This window comes from Calypte anna, chromosome 11 (assembly GCF_003957555.1).
Source record: "Calypte anna isolate BGI_N300 chromosome 11, bCalAnn1_v1.p, whole genome shotgun sequence".
Classification (NCBI taxonomy): domain Eukaryota; kingdom Metazoa; phylum Chordata; class Aves; order Apodiformes; family Trochilidae; genus Calypte; species Calypte anna.
The window spans coordinates 2,156,140-2,168,154 of NC_044257.1; the positions used below are offsets into that span (position 1 = coordinate 2,156,140).

The window sequence follows — 12,015 nt, forward strand, 5'->3', positions numbered from 1 at the left end:
GGGAGAGGGAGATTCGGGTGTCTGTGCCCAGGGAGCTGTGCTGGAGCTGCAGGGCTCAGGTCCTCTCTGCTGGTGTCACCTCTGCCGCTGCTGGCAGCTCCTGTTCTGTGAGGTATGGATGGAACAGAGTGCTGAGGGGTGGGTTTCAAACTGAGGAAGAGATAGGAGGTGTCTGATTTGGGATAAACTGGGGAGACCCTAATTCTGCTTGGCTGTGCCCTGTGATATCCCTGTTCCAGAGCTGGGTCAGTGAGCTCCTGGGCACCCATCCACCCTCGGTGTCCTCCTCAGGGTTGGGTGCCCGGCACCAGACTGTTTTCCTGTGGAGAAACTGCCTCTTGTTCCAGGTGAAATGATTCCTTGACCTCTGCAGCTGTCAGTCCTCTTTGCTCTTCCCACTCCTCAGAACCAGCCCCTGAGGGTACACGGGATTTCACTGATGCTCTTGGGGAGCTGAGGGGGGGTCACAGCAACTCTGCCATCCCATGGAAGCAGCAGCCCCAGATTTCTCCTGGAGATGGCCAAGGAAGAGCTCAGGCAGCCTGAGCATCCCTGCCCGTGGGTCTGAGGGGCTCCCACAAGCAGCAGGACCAGACCCAGATCTGCCCTTTGGATTCCAGGAGTTTGGATTCCAGCTCTCTGGCTCTTGGGGATCTCACTCTGGTGTTTTTCCCATTATTGGGGCATTCACAATGTTTCTGCCAGGTGACCAAAGCTCTTCTGGTGCTGAGGCTCTCTGCTCCTGCTCCTCTTGTGAAATATGCAGGAATTTGGTACCTGTTGGGTGCTGAGCCCCTGCCAGGTGCTGCTGGGTTTGGCTGAGACATGGAAGCAATTCCTGGGGAAAAGAGGCAGGGATTGCACCAGCCGTGCTCCCCAGGAACCAGGGATCACTCACAGGGAATCACTCACAGGCTGCCAGTGAGAAAACACCCACAGAAACATCAGCCCTGTGACTCTGGGGTGCTGATCTCTGGGGTTTCTGCCTTCCAGTGAAGTGCCTCAGCCTCCCTCAGGGCTGCTCCCAGGAGACTCAGCCCCTGGGCAGAGGGTGCAGTCCCTGGCCCTGGCACAGCAAGAGTGAAACACCCAATTTTATTTCCCTTTTGAGTCCTGCACTGCCCCAGGCTGTGCACCCACCTCCCCCCCTGGGTCCTCAGCTCTGACTCCCAACCCCCCTCCTGTGCCCTCACAGGAAGGGAAATGCTTTGGGGTTGGGTTTTAGGGTTTTGGTTGCTTGGGGTTTTTTTTTGGTTGTTTTGGTTGGTTGGTTTTGGTTTGGTTTTTTTTTCCGTTTTTTGGTTGTTTGTGTTTTTTTTTTCTTTTTAAATATTTTTTTATTGTGTAACAAACTAAGGCAAGCCCTTTTCTATTGATAATCCATGGGAATGTGGTGTCCATGATGGACATGGGGTGTCCATTCTCTGAGAGCATGTCAGGGTTTAACACTGGCCCAGCAATTAAACTGAATAACAGATTCTCTCTATTAATTCCCCCTCTCCTCCTTGACAAAGAAAGGAGAGAGAATAAGAGAGAGAGACTGATGGGTTGGAAACTAAACTGCACAGCTTTAATGAGACAGTAATGATAAATAGGAAAAATGACTAAATCTATACAAATATACAGGGAAATTGATCCCAGGTTCCTCCCCCCTCTCCCCCAATAACTCTCCCATCCCCACTGAGGCTGCAGGGCAGCCCTGGGAAAGTCCAGGCTGGAATCCTGGGGTCAGCAGGAGTTGGGAGCTGGAGGCAGGAACACACAGATCCAGGCTGGAATGGATCAGGAGCACAGGCAGAGGAACAGACAGAATCCTCCCAGGATGCTGAAGCAAAAAGGGAGAGGGGAAGAAGGGGAAGCAGGAAGGGGTTTGACCTCCTGATCCCTCCAATTTCTCCTGAGTCTGAGGTGTATGGGATGGAATCCTCTGTTTGGTCAGTTCTGGCATCTCTCTTGTCTGTTCCTCCCCAAAGGAGGCTGCAGGTGGGACCTCTTTATTCCTTCTGGAGGGCAAACTGTTCCTCAGAGCTGAGCAGTGTCCCTGGCTCTGCACACCAGGCTCTGGCTGTAACTATAACCATGGAGTTATCAGTCCCAGGAGCAGCCACTGCCTGAGAAACTTGCTGTGAATTTCAGCAAGTGCAGCTGCTGACAAGAGACTGAGCTGAAAGCAAAAGGACAAGACAGAAAATCCCCTTTATCCTGGCCCAGACCAGGACAGAGCAGAATTCAGGGATCCCAGAGCAGGAGGAGTGGAGCTGCCTGAGCTTCTGGTACCTCCAGGGGATTTTTGTCACCAGGGTTGATGCAGCTCAGTGTGGCTGAAGGACAAGGCAGGACCTGGGGGGAGCCCCTGGGGGAGCCCTCCCTGCCCTCTGCAGGTCCCCAAAAGGAGTTGGGGTGAGGGGGGACTCAGCCTCCCCTCCCTCTCCTTGGGGAGATGGGGCAGGACCAGAGGGGATGGATCCAAACTGCACCAGGGTGGTTGTTAGGAGTCAGCATCCCTGGGAGCACAGGGATGGCAACCTTAGGGATGTGGCCCTGAGGGTCTCTGCCCACCACAGACATTCCCTGGGGAATGCTGTGTGAGGAGAGGAGCAATGGGACAAACCTGCTGCCCAGAGCCTTTTCCTCCTTCCAGACATCCTTTAGGATCACCACGTCCTTCCTCCTCACTCAGCTTTGGGTTCCTGAGGTGCCCAGGGACCTCTGTCACCTCTGCCCTCAGGAATGGAAAAGAAACACAGAGAGGGGCAGGGCAGGGCAGGGCAAAGCCACATCCTCAGCATCTGAGGCCATTAAAAGGAATCATTTGTGGGGCTCTTTCCCAGTGCTATGGAACACATCTGGCAGCACATCTGCAGCCTTTCAGCTGCTCCTGGGCATACCAAATGGGACTCTGAGAGCTTCTGCCCCACAGAAGTTGAAGGGGAAAGTTCTTCCTTGGAAATGTCCCCCAGGACTGGCAGGGCAAACAACTGGAGCTTCTGGAGAGGCTGAAGGACCAGAGCACTGCCCTGTCCTGAAGAAACCTTCTGGGCTCAGTCATGTTTGGTGGGACCTGAAGAATCCCTGAGACATTTCCCTGTCCCTGCATCACTTCCCAATGCCCCCGGGTGCAGTCTGAGCTGAATGGAATTTCTGGCCCAGGAAAAGGAGTCACCCCCTGCTCTGGAGCCTTGCTCCTTACTCCTGCTCACCCTGGTGAAACCAAAAACTGCTCTGCTGGCTTCCCTGGCACTGCAGCTGGACCAGGAGAGAAGGACAGGGGAGAAGGACGAGGGTTTTCCCAGCAGGAAGCTGGGAATTTGGCTTAGGACACAGCTCAGGACATCCTTGAGGAGCCCCTGGGTGTCCTGAGCATCACTGCAGAGCGTGGCCCCGGGGGCTGTGTCCCCAGTGCTCTCTGCTGCAGCTTTTCTATCACACCCTGGGGTTCCTAAAGCTTTTGGTGAAGGTGAATATTGAAGGCATCACCTGTGAGAGCAATTCCAGCAATCCTCCCCCCTTCCCAGTGCCTTTCTCCTCAACCCAAACCAGTGGGAGATGAGTCCTGGGGGGGCTGCTTGGTTTGGGCTGGAGCAGAAAGCAGGGAGTGGAACAAGGGAGAGAAAACTGGAGCAGGAGAGTGGGGAAGTGGAGAAAAGGATGGGCCAGGTGGGGATATGAGGGGTTCAGAGTGAGCAGCACCGTGCAAAAAGCTGCTCTGATCCTGCTGAGTTTTACCCTTTGTGTGTTTCAGGATTTGTGTGGCAGCTCTGAAGGGGAATGATCAGAGTTAAAGGTGCTGAGGGCACAGTTCTAAAAGAGTGCAAAATGTTTACTTAAGGATTTACAACATTAGTGCCAGGAATATATTTCTTTTCCTCCCCCCTTCAAAGGGGACACTGGAGGAGGCAGAGGGGACACGAGGTCCCAGTGCAGACTTCTGGCAGTGGCAGCAGGGGCTGTGCCCAGGGGACAAGTTCTCCTCTGGGCCTGGCCAAGGGCACCATCAGTGTCCTGCCAGAGGTTCCAGAACCTTCCCTGCACCAAGGAGAAGGGGCTGGGAGAGCTCAGATCTACAGACACACCAAGGAACCTTGGACTCATCAGTGTCTGAGTTACTGAGCCCAGAGAGAACCATTCCCTCCCTCCATCTTCTCAAGGAACCAACCTTCTCTCCTCTTCCTCCCTCTCTTGTAGTGCCAGGAGCACAATTTGTCCCCTGAGACCATGGCAAGGACCCCACTGAGCTGGGGTGATGGGCACCCAGCCCCAACCCTGTACTGGTGGGAGATGGGACAGAGAATGGGACTGGGAATGGGGCTGGGGATGGGACTGGGGCTGGAAATGGGGCTGGGAATGGAACTGGGAATGGGATTAGAGATGGGACTGGGGCTTTTCCTGCTTGGTGAGTGGTGTCCCTGGTATCCCTGGTTCTGTTCTGTCCTTATCTCCCTGTGCTCATGACCTCCACCAGGATTTCTGGTGCCAGCCCGTGCTGTTCATCCTGGTCTGGGAATCACAGACTGCTCAGGATTTTATTTTGTTCTCTGGCTGAGCCCCAAACCCGCCCCGTGGGGAGGAGGAGGCAGAGGGAGCACCCGGGGCTGGAGTCCCTGGGAGCTGAGGATTTACCCATTCCTCATGACCTTCCCTCTGCTTTCCTGTCCCCAAACGTGTGATTTTCTGCAGCTTTTCCACACAAATGTGTTGCCCACCTGCCCTCCCCTCTGCTCAGCTGCACCTTGACCTCAGTCCATCAGGTGAGGAATTCCTGTGCTCTCCTTGCCTTTCTTTCCTGTGACACGATTTCCACTCTCAGCTCTTTCACCTTTGGCTGGAGAAGTTCTCCTAAAGATATTTATTTGCCTGTGAAACCTTCTGTCAGTTCTCAGCCAGGTTTCCCACACCAAAGTTCCCTGGGAGATCTTAATCTGATGCCCCCCTCGTGGTGCAGAGCTTTGGTTTTATGACCTGATGGAATTCCAGTAGGAAAATAAAATGGTAAAGTGAGGCCACAGAATGATGCAGAGGGGGCTGGAGCAGCTGTGTTTGCTCTGGCAATAGCTGCATTATCCAGCAACCCAAAGGCTTCACTCCCTCCTCTGCACACCAGGCTGGAGATGCTGCTGGATGCTGAATTATCAGGTTTTTTTTTCTGCCCCAGTAAAACCTGGTATTGGTATTTCCATCCCAATAGGATGCAGCAGGTTTTGGGTTTTTAGAGCTAAAAGAAAAAAAAAGAAGAAAAGAAGAAAAGCAGTGAGAGTTCTTCTTTCAAAGCAGCAGTGGGAACAGGAACTGCTTCTCTTCTTGCCCGTGGGTGGGAATTTCCTGCCCACAGCTGCACCAGAGCCTCTGCAGAACCCTCCTGCCCTGGGAGCTGCGTCAGAGGTGACAGAGACCCCAGGAGCCTGGGCAGGGGGCTGGTTGCTCACTGAGACCCCGTTAAAACCTCAGCCAAGTCGAGATGCAGCTTGAGGCTTTCCCAGCTGACTCCTGAGCCCTCCCCAGTCTGAACTGGGGCTCGGCTCATTCTGTGCTGGGACAGGAGGCAGAGGAGCTGGGCTCTGGAGGGGCCCTGGGAGCCGTCAGCTACTGGGCTGAACAATGAATTCCTGCAGGAGACTGGGCCAGGGGGGACCCCCAGCCCTTGGGCAGCTCTGCCCAGGGTCACCCCAGCTCCTGTCCCCCTGTGCCAGCTCCTGTCCCCTTGTGCCTGCTCCTGTCCCCTTGTGCCTGATCCTGTCCCCCTGTGCCAGCTCCTGTCCCCTGTGCTTGCTCCTGTCCCCTGTGCCAGCTCCTGTGCCCTGTGCCAGCTCCTGTGCCAGCTCCTGTCCCCCTGTGCCAGCTCCTGTCCCCTGTGCCAGCTCCTGTCCCCTTGTGCCTGCTCTCACTGCGGCCCCAGGACGCCAGGAGAGGCTGAGCGCCCAGAGCCAGGAGGAAATGTCAGCTTGGGGTTACCAGAACTGTTCTGTTGTTCTTGGGACCGTTTTGAACGGAGGGCACAGGGGCGATGGCAGGGACAGACGTCTCGATACGGAACGGTGTGGGACAGAGCGGCTGTGCAGGGACCGAGCCCTGAGCCGGGACCATGGGACAGGACAGGGACCATGGGACAGGGACCCCACCCCCGTCCCTCTCTCCGCCGAGGGGCAGCGTGGCCGCTGCTGCAGGAAGGGCCCTGCCGCCCCCTCGCTGTTTCTTTACACCCGAACAGGGCAGGGGGTGGGGGGGCGAACCCTTCCCTGGAACCCACCCTTAGGCCCGGCCCGCTCCCGGCTCTCAGCGGGCTGATACCGCCCGGGGCACTCCCTGCCGGACCCTCCCTGCCGAACCTTCCCGCGGTTTCCGGCCCGGCCCGCCCCGTTGTTTACAGCCGTTGCCATGGAGACGCTCCCCCCCTTCCTCCGCACTCCCGCAAGGACCCCGTCTCGTGCCGCCATAGCTGTCGCCGCAGCGCCTGACGCGCTGATGCCTCTCGCCGACCTCGGCGGTCCGGGCCTGGCCCGGCCCGGCCCCATCGCGGGGCGGGTTCCGCGGAGCGGGCGGGCCCCGGGCGAGGGCCCCGGGACGGCGCTCCCCGTGCCCGTGGCGGGGCGGCCTCCAGCGGCCCCTGCGGGGAGGCGGCCCGGGGGCGCCGGCAGGAGCGGGGCGGCCGCCGGGCACCGGGGCTGCCGCGGAGCACTCTGGGAGCTGTAGTCCGGGGCCCGGCCGCAGTACCGGGGGGCGGGCTCGCTTCCCGGCGTGCGTCGCGCCGCTGGGCGGGGCCTCTGGCGCGGGGGCTTTCGGGAGTCGTAGTCCCGAGCGGGGCCGGATTCGAGCGAGCGGGCGCCGCGGGGACTCGGATTCCCGGCGTGCCTCGCGGCCCCATTGTGGCCGCGCTCGGCGCCCATTGGCTGCGGGCCCCGTCCGGGCCTCGCGCCCCGCCCGCTGACACAAAGCGGCTCCAAGATGGCGGAGGCGGGCGCGGGCAGCCTGCACGGGGGGGACGCGGCGCCGCCGGGGCCGCCCCAGGAGCAGGAGCTGAACCAGCGCCTCCGCCGCCTCTACCCCGCCGTCAACCAGGAGGAGACCCCGCTGCCGCGCTCCTGGAGCCCCAAGGACAAGTACAACTACATCGGCCTCTCCCAGGGAAACCTCCGCGTCCACTACAAAGGTGCCGGGCTGGGCCGCCGGACGCGGGCTCGGGTTGGGGCTCCGCGGGCGGCAGCGTGGGGGTGCGGGGCGGGGGTGCTCGGGAGCCCCGGGCTCCGTCCCCGCCGCCTGACGGGAGGGGTGGCGGTGTCCCCGGCCGGGCCCGGCGCCTCTCGGTGTCCCTGGGCTCTGCTCGCTCCCCACAGCCCGGCCCGGGGAGGGGGAGGGGGGATGGCGCCCACCCCGCGGAACGGGGCCCTGGGGATCCCGGGGATGTTTTCCCTGCTGCCTGCCGGGGGTGTTCTCCCGACCCACCCGCACAGGACTCCTCATTCCCGTCCCTGCCCGGCTCGTAAACACTGATGTAATTCCCCTCTTGTGTAATCGCGTTGTCTCCTGTTTGTGTTCCTGGGGTTTAGAATCATCGAATCCCAGACTGGTTCGGGTTGGAAGGGACCTTAAAGCTCATCCAGTCCCAACCCCCTGCATGGGCAGGGACACCTCCCACCAGCCCAGGTTGCTCCAAGCCCCATCCAACCTGGACTTGGACACTGCCAGGGATGGGGCAGCCACAGCTTCCCTGGGCAGCCTGGGCCAGGGGCTCAGCACCCTCAGAGAACAGATTTTTTCCCCTAAGATTTCATCTCAGTCTCCCCTCTTTTACTTTACAACCATCCCCCCGTGCCCTGGCTCTCCGTGCCCCTGTGAAAAGCCCTTCTCCAAGTTCAGATTGTGCATGGGAGGAAGGGGGGAGGCAGTGGGCTCAGCCTTCCCTGGGGCTTCTCAGTGACACCAAAGCAAATCTCAGAGTGCTGGCAGGGCAGGGAGCATTCCTGGGGGCAGTGCAGGACTGGAGGTGGCAGTTCTCTGAAAAGTGCCCTTTAAATTGTTGAATTTGTGTGGAAACAGATCCCTGCTGTGCTCAGACAGATCAAGAGAGTTCCAGCCCCCTCTGGACTTGCATTTCTCTTTTTTTCCTAGGTCATGGTAAAAACCACAAAGATGCTGCCTCTGTCAGGGCCACCCACCCCATACCTGCAGCCTGTGGCATTTATTACTTTGAGGTGAAGATTGTCAGCAAAGGCAGAGATGGGTAAGTGAAGAGCTCCCTGCTGCAGGGCTGGGCTCCTGTCCTCTGCCCTCCCCTGGCTCCCAGAGCCATCCTGGGAGGTTGTGTTCTCCTGGTTACCAGACACCAGGGTGGGAGAAGGGGCTGGAACCAGAGCTGTTCTCTGTGCTGGTTTGATTTGGTCTTAAAAATGGAGGAAACTTTGGGTCTCGTGTGTAATTTGAATTAAAAGAGGGTTTTCCTGTTGCTGGGGGGGTCTGATCACTCAGATCTCTGGAATTATGATGCCTCAGGAGTGCAGGGAAATAGAAGGGAGGAATCTTGAACTCAGTTGTGGATTGTCAGAGAGATGTTTGCAGGGTGAGGAGCAGTTCTAGCACAACTTGAGCACTGGAAGGAGAACATCCAAGATGAGTTTTTAGAAACCCCATGAAGGAAAATGTGTTCAAAAGAGAAGGAAGTGAGGTGGCTGTGTCTGTGAGCTGGGACTGGCACTGCTCCTGTCACCTCTGGGCCAGGCCCTGAGTTTGGGCTCCAGTCATTATCTCAGAATAGATTGCACCAGAGAGCCAGGACAGGGAACAGCTCTGGGAGCTTGGGAGGCTCTGTTGGAACCAGAATGCTAAAGCTGAGAATGTTTTTCCTGATCCAATCATGTTTTTTTTTTTAATTTTTGTGGTAATATTTAATCCTGTAGGCTGTGGCTGAGGCTGCCCTGGCCATGCAGGGAGGGGAGCAGTGGGGTTGGGAGCAGGCAGCCCTTCCCTGCAGCCACCCTGAGCTCAGCTGCCTCTGGGTTTGGGGCTCATCCAGTCCCTGCATGGGACTGTGATCTCACAGCCAAGATGCAGGTGGTGTCCCTCCAAATTCAGGATGCTGGGAAGTGGGGAAAAGCAATCAAGGGGCATTTCTGACAAGGTCTGGGCTTCTCCTGCTAGGATGGGTTTAATTGTGAAGCATTATAAGGCAGCAGCCTGGTTTTGTGTGCATGGGTTTGGCATTTTTCATTGCTGAACAATTAATTGTGCAGAGATCACTGTCCAGAAGGAAAAGTAGCACAGAAGGGGCTGAGTGCAATTAATTAATCCAGTCCTTCAGGAATAACCTTGGAACTCTGTCTAGTTTAGAACTATATAAATATTAAGAATTTAGAAAGTAATTATGTATCAAAAATTACCTAATTTGCATGCATTTATTAGATAAACTGATAATGTCTTAGGGCAGCAAACCATCCTATTAAAAAACAAATTAAAAGTCCTGACTTCTTACTGCTGTCACCATTGAACTGAAGAGTTCTTGGGCTGCTTGTGAAGGGGCTTGGGAAGGATCTGGAATTGTGCTGCCTGTGCCAGTTACTGGGTTATCTGTGCAGAGGTGGGTGCTGGGCTGGATGCCTCCCCACCAGCTTCTTTCACTCCACTTCACTGACGTGGTGTTCAGCTGCTGCTCTGTTTTGAAACCCTGTACTTTATTACTTTATGTAACTCCTAAAACTGAAAAAATTTACACCAAACTTGCAAGACCATTAAAAAAAAAAAATCACTTTACAGAAGGTCACTGAACAGCACTTAATCCTCACTGCACTTCTGGATCAGTTTTACAGGGAGTTAATGGAATTTGATGCTTGTTCCCCAAGATCAGAGTTCTCTAAATTAATAGCCTCTTGTTGTTTTTATTGTGTGAATTTTACAATTACTCCCCAGCAATACTTTCAGAATGTTTTAGCACTACAGCAACAGGAACATGAGCTGTTGCTGATCTGCGGTCAGGACTGTGGAGAGCCTTTGGGAGCTTCTCTGAGGGCTCAGCCTCTCCCTGGCTCTGCTTTCCTTTTGCTGGGAGAGAGCACTCCAGCTTTCATCTTGCAGACTGGTCCTGGGGGTTTATAATTGTGAATTTATAATTATGAATTATTATAATTGTGAATTTATGTGGCAGCTGCCAGCTTGTCCCATCAGAAGGTGCTTTTGGGTGTCTCATCTTTTAAGCCTGCCTGTTGGGGCTCAGTTGGCTGTGGCAGAGCCCTCTCCTCTCACAGAGCTCTCCAGTGTTCATTACACCAGGGGGGCTTCAGTTTAAAGGAATCAAAGTCCAGAAATCTAAAAAAGCTTTTTTTTTTTTGGAAAGTAAGCAAGTTCTCAAGTGGCAAAAACAGATTCCTAGGAACTCAGCTGGAAGCTTTTAGCAGGAGGAGAGGAAGAGGAATCTTTCTGAGCTCGTTTCTGGAGTGGGTACTTGAGGTGTAGTCCTCTGGTAGCTTGTCTCTGCTGCAGGGAGCAGTAAGGTGAGGACCACACTGATGTTGTTCTCTGTGTCCCTCTGGCTGGAGTGTGTGACAGCTTTTCACACTGAGTTTAAAATGCAAGGCTCTGGGTTTCAAACCAAGACTTGCACAAAAAATGTTTCTTGGGTTTGCATTTCAGGAGGTGTGTGTGCTCTGAGGAGCCTGGGGGGGTTCTGCTAAGGAGCTCAGTGCTCTCCTCTTCCTGTGCTCATGGTTTGTAGGCTGGCACTCTGCACCCTGCTGAGCTGCTGACACTTGCTCATCAAAAACAGCAACTCAAGGTGAGGAGTGGAGTGGAAGCTCCCAGTGGCTTGCCCTGGAGATGGGAGAAGCCCAGAGCTCCCAGGTGTGACCTGGGGTTCTGTACCTGGCACTGCTGGTGCCACTGGGGTGCAGAAGTCTCAGCTGCAGGGAGAAGGGAAGGGAAGGGAGGCATCACTGCTGCCTTTGAACTTCTCCCTTCTGCCACTCTCACAGGACTGAGGGGTTCAAGCCCAGCAGGCTGTGGTTCTCTCCTCTCACGTTGTATCCTGGCAGTAAAACCACACACACACCTCTGCTTTTTCTCTGCTCAGGTTTGCAAACCCCATTTAAACTCTGTGTTTGCCATCACCAGACTTCTCTGCCTTGGTGTTGCTAGGATCTGGCTTGGTTTACTGAAGAGTATTAAAAAAGTACAGCATGCAAAATGTCCATTTGGGGCACTTCAGAAACTTCCAAGGTTTATCAACTGTCCTTAGCTTTGAATCTGCCACTGGTGCTGCACTGAGATAAAACTGCAATTCTTTGAGTTAAAGAAGGATGACTGAGACTTATTTTTAGCTGAATGGTGGTCACTGCTCATCCTGCTGGTTTCAGTCTCTGTTGATGACAGGTCATGTTTATTTACAGGGTTTGGGGTTTTTTTAAATTTTTTTTTATTTTACTGGGAGAGAGGAGGCTCCCACTGAGCAATTGTCTTAACATAACAAATCAGCTCTGGCAGCAGTGATGTGTTTGCTTGGTTTGGTTTGGAGGGATGGTTCTTACCTCAGAGAGCAGAGGAGGATTTAGTTTCCAGCCCTTCTCTCACCTCCCTTTGCTGAGCACCCAGGGAGTGGTTACACACACACACACACACACACACACACACACACACACACACACACACACACTTCCAGGTGACACACACACTTCCAGATGCCTTCAGTCATGCTGCCAAGCTGTCACCTGGGGTGAGCTGCTTCAAGGAGATAACTGCCTGAAAACTGGGCACATCAAAATAATTACAATGATTTACTCTGTTGACACCACTGATGGTTGTTTGTTGTGTTTAATTGTGGAGTACATTTCAGGGTTCTGCTGGTGCCACTGGGGTGCAGAAATCTCAGCTGCAGGGAGAAGGGAAGGGAAAGGAGGCATCACTGCTGCCTTTGAGCTCCTCCCTTCTGCCACTCTCACAGGACTGAGGGGTTCAAGCCCAGCAGGCTGTGGTTCTCTCCTCTCACGTATCCTGGCAGTAAAACCACACACACACCTCTGCTTTTTCTGCTCCCTGACT

The 12,015-nt window shown here is 55.2% G+C and overlaps 1 protein-coding gene across 2 annotated transcripts in view; it reads left to right on the forward strand.

Annotated features, from left to right (window-relative positions):
• Positions 1-6,923: 6,923 nt before the first annotated feature.
• RANBP10 (RAN binding protein 10) overlaps positions 6,924-12,015 on the forward strand; it is a 71,513-nt gene continuing 66,421 nt past the window's right edge. The window contains exons 1-2 of one of the 2 annotated variants that reach the window (XM_030457797.1): positions 6,924-7,144; positions 8,104-8,215. In XM_030457797.1, the coding sequence (XP_030313657.1) occupies positions 6,940-7,144; positions 8,104-8,215 (317 nt within the window). In that variant the 5' untranslated portion in view covers positions 6,924-6,939. Of the gene's footprint in view, positions 7,145-8,103; positions 8,216-12,015 lie in introns of those variants that run through there. The other variant, XM_030457798.1, reaches the window with a different exon arrangement.